General features: G+C 30.8%; 1 protein-coding gene across 1 annotated transcript; it reads right to left on the bottom strand.

The window, feature by feature from the left end:
* Positions 1 to 939: 939 nt before the first annotated feature.
* LOC134682051 (uncharacterized) lies at positions 940 to 2273 on the bottom strand. The gene is made up of 2 exons (XM_063541649.1): positions 2169 to 2273; positions 940 to 1269 (listed from the first exon to the last, which is right to left on the bottom strand). Exons 1-2 carry the CDS (start codon positions 2232 to 2234, stop codon positions 955 to 957), a joined length of 381 nt encoding a protein of 126 aa, XP_063397719.1. The 5' UTR covers positions 2235 to 2273; the 3' UTR covers positions 940 to 954.
* Between the last annotated feature and the right edge of the window lie 6159 nt (positions 2274 to 8432).

Here is an 8432-nt window from a genome sequence, read left to right as displayed (position 1 = left end):
AAAAAAATCTGTTTTATTTTTCATCGTTGTTGGTTTTCTTGGCCAATCTTAAAGTATTTTATGGGAACCATACCCGCATACCCGCTCCTTATTCTTGAAAGTAATAAGAATTTGGTATAAAAAAAGATTTGAATGTAAACAATACTTGTATATTCAATTGTGGTACGTAAATATCTGAGTTAACCAAAATTTCGAGTGCTTACTAGACATATGTTTAGTATGTTCGCTTGTCATGTTTTGGGATTTTTATCAAATTTTCGGATCCACTGGTTTAATCTATTTGAATGCCTTAAACTATTTTAACCATTGACCGCCATTTGTCTTTTTTAAAACCTTTTACATGTATTAGTATAAGCCAACTGTCAAAGTCTTGTGAACTGCTTATTATTTTTTAATAGTTTTTGAGAACTTGAACTTGTCAGTGATAAAGTTATGAAAAATCAATAGAGAACGTTTTCCCGCAAAACTTACAATGGCTTATATCTCGAAAACAAGAGCATTTACCTATATATATTTTTTTGGCCTTTTTAGTTTCTTTATTTATTCCTATCAATATATACTAGTGTTATGATAAGCTCGTTATTTTGAAACTGAGTAGGAACTTTTAAACATAAGGACACAATATTAACAGCTATAATCAACAAAAATATCTTGATGCAAAAAACAATCAAAAATAGTGTACATCGATCTGATTTTGTGTTTAAAACCAGAAAACAGTGAAATATTTATCTGAACGTTTAACGAATTTTGTTTTCATCCCTTAATAACAAATTACAATTACATTTTATTACCTGCTGATATCTTTTTATTTGTTATATTCAACATTGTTAAAAATCCTATAAATGAAATAATAAGGAACATGTATTAATAAAGATTAACAACATTTTGTGAGAAGTTAAATGAAAATTTCAGTATACAAATAAAATATCCACAGTTTTTTGCTAGTCAAACATGTTAAATTTGCTGCTGACTTTCGACCCCTTGATTTTGTTGCTGTCCTAATTTCGGCTGCAGATACGCTGGTTGCTGATTTAAGTTCACATTTGTCATTCCATTCTGATGTTGAATACGTGGTCCTTGCATCACTGGCGGCAACATTTGACAAGGAGACTGCTGGGTCATTATTTGTACCTTTGTGTTCGGCATAAAATGTTGCTGCTGATATCCTTGTGGCATTAATACTCCGTATTGATTTACAGGGGGTCCATGTAACTGTGTCACGGCATGTACTACTCGTTCTTGTACTGGGTTAAATATGACAACATTTTGCTGTAAAAAAAATAATTTTGATTTGAAAATTCCCGAATCTAGTTTCAAACTTGCAATACCGACATGACAAGTATTACCTATTGCCTATTAAAGGTAGAAACGAAAATACAGAAAGGATACAGGATTGCAATTTTCATGCATCCCTTCTCTTCATTAACACATTTGCATATTTGAATTTGATTATTAAAAAATTATTAATGAAAGGCTTTTATTTATTTTGAATTAACTGAACCATACAAATGTGCATAATCTGCGAATGATAATGTTAATGTAAAGAGTTAGAAATTAATTTTATGGTTCAATAAATTCAAAACAAAGTATTACCATTCATTATAAATAAATTTCTATCACAAATAAGGCTCAAAGAACTGTTTATATTATTTATATTAACAATAACAACGTCCACACATGTTGGCGTATGAATACACAACGTCAGAGTGGGCGTGTCGCCATAAAAATTAACAACATTGAAATAAAAGTAATACTTTTAACGAATCAAAAGACAGTAATTACACCAAATTTGTTTATTAATGCATAACCTCTACAATGCAGGAAAAATAATCATATATCACCGTCAACGGATATAAAATTAAAATAACTAATGTGCGATTCACATATACAAAGAAACGGTTAATATTGGTTAGATTTGTGCAGTCTCTGTTTCGTCGAATTGTCATACATTTGCATTGTATAGGTAATAATAACACATAGTTTGTTGATATTTAGACTTAATCATTATCAAAAATAAAATAAGAAAGAAAGTTTTGCCTATTGCCTCAATGTGAAAAATACGTCATTATTAAACCTAGTCATAATGCAAAGGACTATAAAAAATCAAACATCAGTAAATTGTGTACAAACCCTACATAGATATTGACGAATAAATAAACGTTACTTACTTGGTTGCCTGGTAACATTTGTGAACAGCAACAGCAATATGTAGCTGACGTAATTGCTACTATCATTTCTATAACAGCGCATGCGTCGATGATTGCTGAAACCGTTATTATATCTCCGTTGTTTTCCAACTAAAAGATCAAAAATATTAATTACAGTATTCAACAGCAACTGTTCACAATTCATAAAAAAAAAACGATAAAATATAATTTAATCCACCATTTTCTACATTTGAAAATGCCTGTACCAAGTCAGGAATATGACAGTTTTTTTCCATCCGTTTTTAATGCGTTTTGTTATTTGATTTTGCCATGTGATTATCATGATTATGGACTTTCCGAATTGATTTTCCTCTGAGTTCAGTATTTTTGTGACTTCTATAACATTAGTGTAACCACGTGGGTGTTACCCTACAAATACGCCCACTCGTTCTTAAAAGTATCGGAAAATTGGAAGAATATATATTATGTCTTAACGATGCAGAAATAGTTTACCCGTTGTTACAGCAAATGGTAAATCTGGTGTCCATATATACATATATTCTATTTTAAAAATAAAGGTGAAATGTGTGACGGACCATTTTAAGTCCATTCAACATATCCTACAAAATCTACAAAGCTGGTGTATGACAAATATGACTGATCATTCATTACTTAAATAGCCAGCTAAAATGTCATTCTTTTGAATGGTTTAAATAAATTTGGTGAACAAATGGACGGACATTGTGAATCCATTACTCCCTAGTCTAGCTGTGGGTTTGAAATATAAATAAGACAAGGAACACCTAAGATATTCTCTTATTTTAATCCAAACCAAATCTCCTTATAAATTTGTTCTGAATGTAAGTATAGAAATGTGCATCTGATTTCAAAATAATAATTTAAAATTGCAATTTCAGTTTTTCAGTACCCTTCAACTTCGTTCTTTTTTTGTCCTGTTTTTTTTTAATTGAGCGCCAATGATGTACAAAACCTTCATTCAGGTATCAATGATGACTTTATCTACAAACTGTACGATCTTTGTTAAGATTATCTTTAAATTCTTTTTAAAGTCACTTACCACAAAGATCATTTGTGCAGTTGGAGGGTTAAGATCTCTCAAAATATGTTTTACCCCACTGCAATTTGTGTGAATATCCCAAGTCAGGAACCGCTGGCCCTTTTCTATATTGTATTTGGTTTTTTTTTAATTCTGGTTCAGTTTATTTTAACGTTCAATTTCGGTGAAATAGTATACATTTAATTAAACTCGTCCTCAGGTGCAGTATTTTCTCAATACATTGAAGACCCATTGCTGGTTCTTGTCTTGTTTGTTTTTTTCGTTTTTTTTCTCTGGTCAGATTGTTGTCGCTATGACGCATTCTCCGTTTACATTCTCAGTTTTATTAATTATAAATATGAAATTGGTCCTATAACATGTATAATGACAAGAACATGTTTCTTTTTTGATATCATCTGTATCACCTCTTTTTGCCACGTGGTCTCAACATATAGGATGCATACATTTTTCTATATAATACCAAATCGGACGACAAATGATTAAGTACCAACATTTGGAAAGAACCTTAGATTCCAGTAATAGTACATGCTTTGAGCCAAGTTTTTTTCATTAAATGAAATTCATTTAATTGCCAATTTCCTTTGAACATTGCCTATATTTCGAATATGAAACGTTGTGTAAGCTAAAAAAATACCCTCTACTCTCATATAATTAGTCCAATTGATTTTAAGGTTAAGAGACAAGTTTAAAAAGGTTACTTTTAATTTAATGTTGTTTTACTGGTTTGCGATGCACGTTTATATTCGCTATAAAATTAATTGTCAGCTACTAGACAAATGTTACTCTTTATTTGTGATACTTACATTGACGATAAAAATACTGAGAAGTCCGATACTCAACATCGCAGGAGAAAACACTACTGCAGATATAATACTGAACACCAAAAACGTTATTTTCTAGAAAATATACATATCTTGATATACTAATTAGAAAAAGAATAACTACTGTTTGTGCATCAATTGACACACATGCAATACAAATAAAACGTGTAAAGAAATTCGAATACATTGTACATACAAAACCAGTTATATGTATGTGAGCTGAATACTGTATTAAAAATAAGTAACAGAATAGAAATAATTACAATATTGCCGAAAACTGTTTGCAAAACAAAATGATATATTCCAATATGGAATCGCTAAAACATTTCTTAAACATGAGATTCATAACCAACCCAATAAAAAAAAAAACAATCACACAATGCTTTTGCAATACTATTTTTGGAGAACATAATTTGAACAAGATATCCGTTTAAACTTTCAATTATGAGAAATAAACAAGTACGGCGGCACATATTTAAAATGCCTACCAAGTCAGTAACTGTAGATAGCAATGACCTTAACATGGTTATATTTGTTAGATGTTTATATTTAAGTATTCCTAGATTGCAACATTATCCCTTTACCCTATTCATTCGAAACAAGAATAACAGGTTTTATACACAGCCACACTGATGTCAACAAATCCCCTAATACCCAAACCTCCCTTATGAGTTCAAATCATAAATACTACAGGTTTAAAACTAATCAGGGATAAAATTTTAGACGAGAACATTATTGAATAGTGAAATTGTTTGATAGATATCAATGATTGATGTTTTGGTTTTGTTGTGTTGACATATTTGTTTGCATTTCTTGAGATGAAGATTGTAATACAATGTTGACCGATGTAGACATTTTTTTTTTAATTTTGTCTATACTGTATGTTTGTTTTGGTCACACATGTCTATCCATTTAATGGAAGTTTATGCGACTGTCATAATGCAAGTGTGAGATTCAGGTAGCTATTAAACCATGTTAAATGCACAATTGTCTACACAAGGAGATGCCTGTACCTAGTCAGGAATATGACAGTTGTTCTCCATTCGTTTGATCAGCACATTTGTTAAGTGACTTTTTGTTTTGCCTTGTGCTTAAAGATTGGTATTGTTGCTAATATACTTTTTTAGATAGTCGATAAGGTTTACTGGTAATTGCGTTATGTTTGTTTTAAAACATGATTAAAGTTACGTAAACGTTTCCAAAAGGTCTTCCGGGTTCAAACCATTATGAGAATAGAATAAAATGTAAACAATAATGACAGAAAACATGTATTCTGACTTTCAAACATAATTATAGATGTAAGAAGTTGTGGCTTGAGTGCCAATAAGACAACTCTCTATCCAAGTCACAATTTATAAAATTAAACCATTATAGGTCAAGGTAAGGTCTTCAACTCGCTGCCTTGGCTCACACCGAACAACAAACTATAAAGGGCCACCAAAAAAAATACTACTGTAAAACCATTCAAACGGGGTAAAAACAACAGTCTTATCTATATAAAAGAAACAACAACAACAAAAAAAACAAAAAAACATACCAAACATTTCCATCTGGGTTTCCGGGAATCTGTCATACAAAGTGGAATCATTCCTGTTAACACATACTGAAAAAAGATATGCATTAACACATACATGTTTACTTACTAGGTAAATTGTGATAAGTTTGATAACAAAACAATCCTTTTTTTTTTCTTTTTTCGTTAAACGTTTTTTGTCTCATAAAGAATGCAAGGTAACACATGCAACTTACCAAGTACAAACAGAGTAGCATTACATTGAGAATTAAAGAACCTTAGTGAGCACGCTCACATACCCCACGTCCCCACATTGTCAATGGAGAAATTAAATAAGTGTAAGAAAAAACAAATGAATAAGAAAAAATAATTTCCTGCCAATATGCACATCTAAATAGTTTGTCCTTATTATCTACAAAATTTCATGGAATTCTGTTGTGTGGTTTCTGAGGAGTTGAGATGACAAACTGTTGCAGAAGTACATTGAAGCAAATCAGTTCAAAGGGGTGTAACTTCTAAAAAAATGAATGGTAATTTCCTGTCGATATGCACATCTACGTAGTATGTCCTTATTATCTACAAAGTTTCACGAAACTCTGTTGTGTGGTTTCGAAGAAGTTAAGATGACCAACTGTTGAAGTAGTGCCTTAGAGCAAATAATTTCAAAGAGGTGTAACTCCTAGAAATAACAAATATTTGTAATTTCCTGTATGTCCTTATCCTCTTAAAAGGTTTCATGAAATTCTGTTGTGTAGTTTTAGAGAGTTGCGATGACAAACTATTGCAGTAGTAAATCGAAGTAAACAAGTTCAAAGGGGCGTAACTCCTAGAAAAAAAATCAATCGTAATTCCCCGTCGATCTGCACATCTACATAGTATGTCCTTATTATCTGAAAAGGTCTCGTGAAATTCTTTTGTGTGGTTTGAGAGGAGTTGCGATGACAAACTGTTGCAGTAGTACATGAAAGTTAATAAGTTAAAAGGGGCGTAACTCCTAGAAAAAAAATGATTCGCAATTTCCCGTCGATATGCAAAACTACATAGTATGTCCTTATTATCTGAAAAGGGTTCGTGCAATTCTGTTATGTGGTTTGAGAGAAGTTGCGATGACACACTGTTGCAGTAGTACATTAAAGTAAATAAGTTCAAAGGGGCGTAACTCCTAGAGAAAAAAATTGAATCGCAATTTCCCGTCGATATGCACATACATAGTATGTCCTTATTATCAGAAAAGGTTTCGTGAAATTCTGTTGTGTGGTTTGAGAGGAGTTGCGATGACAAACTGTTGCAGTAGTACATTAAAGTAAATAAGTTCAAAGGGGCGTAACTCCTAAAACAAATTGAATCGCAATTTCTCGTCGATATGCAAAACTACTTAGTATGTCCTTATTATCTGAAAAGGTTTCGTGAAATTCTGTTGTGTGGTTTGAGAGAAGTTGCAATGACAAGATACATGACTGACGGACGGACGGACTGACAAAGAGACTGACTGACGGATGGACGGACGGGTCAAAAACATTATACCCTCCTCAACCCGTTGCGTGGTGTATAATAAAATGGGAATGTGTCAAAAAGACAACAACCCTACAAAGACCAGATAACTGCCGAAGGCCACCAATGGGTCTTCAATGTAGCGAGATGTCGATGTTTTTATTGTAGCATAGTTAATTAAAAGTAATCAGATATATTTGGTTACTTTAACCATGATAACATGTATCTTCAGGTGTTTTTTTTTGTAGATAAAGGTTTTCTGTTCAGTTTCTATGTATGAAGAATAATATTATCACAGCTACACATATTAGGTATATCTGATCATCTTTGGTGTTAAAGGTTTTTCCTTCTTCATTATTTTTAGAGAAAACAGCAACAACAACAAAATATACAAAAGTATATCACCTACTAAAATAATATTGTTAAGATGGAAGGTAACATACAATGATTCATGTAAAAATGATTTACTCAAGAAGATTATCGACTTTATGTCATGTTCTTTTTTAAACAATTTTTGGAGAAAAATTTATAATTTACTGCAAAAATTAAATACAGAAAAAGCTATTACATTGAAATATCTTGTTTTTAAAATATCTGATAAACATTTCTTTGGCTTTAACTGTCTTATTACTATTATTGGATTTTAATTTATCAATCCTACTATGTATCTGATCAAAAAACGAAAGGACTGGATGTATTCTGTCTATTCATTACAGAATTTACAAAACGAATGTATTTTATACAAAAGTTAGAAGAAGTTAAAGTTTTAGTTAATGTAAAAAAACATTTATTATATTGATGTTTTTATTTACTAATATAATATAACTGAAAATTATACTAATTCTTCCCCTGAAAATAAAGAAGTTTGAAAAAGAAAGAAAAAAGAAATTGCCGAAATTAAAATATAATTGAAGTATTTTCACTGGAGACGAATAATAAAAGCAGTCTTTGAACTTTGAATTCTTTAATAAGCTTTTGAACGTACATACGCCGCGGCGCAGGAGTACAAATTACAATTTATATTATGTTATTATCGTAGCCCCGGCTTATTAAACATAATCTTGCTATATGAAACGTTTTGACTTAAATAATTATATATATTATGTATGTATGCTTACCTGATTGCACAAATTGCTAGTCTTGACAAAATGTCAATTAATACTTTTAATCCAGAAAAAAAATAATTGTGTTTTATAGTTTGAATTACGCATATCTTTTGATGACGTGTAATTTAAATATTATTTTATTTAAAATATTGATGTTTGTGTTTATAAATAGATAATTGAAGAATACTCCTTAAAAATACATTTCTTTTTCCTTGTACAAAATGTCATTTATTTATTATTTTTTCCATTATTCAAACTGGTTGAACAGTTCCTCAT

This window comes from Mytilus trossulus, chromosome 8 (assembly GCF_036588685.1).
Source record: "Mytilus trossulus isolate FHL-02 chromosome 8, PNRI_Mtr1.1.1.hap1, whole genome shotgun sequence".
In the NCBI taxonomy this organism is placed as follows: Eukaryota; Metazoa; Mollusca; class Bivalvia; order Mytilida; family Mytilidae; genus Mytilus; species Mytilus trossulus.
The sequence above is the reverse complement of the archived record's forward strand: the minus strand, read 5'-3'. Positions and strand labels throughout refer to the sequence as shown.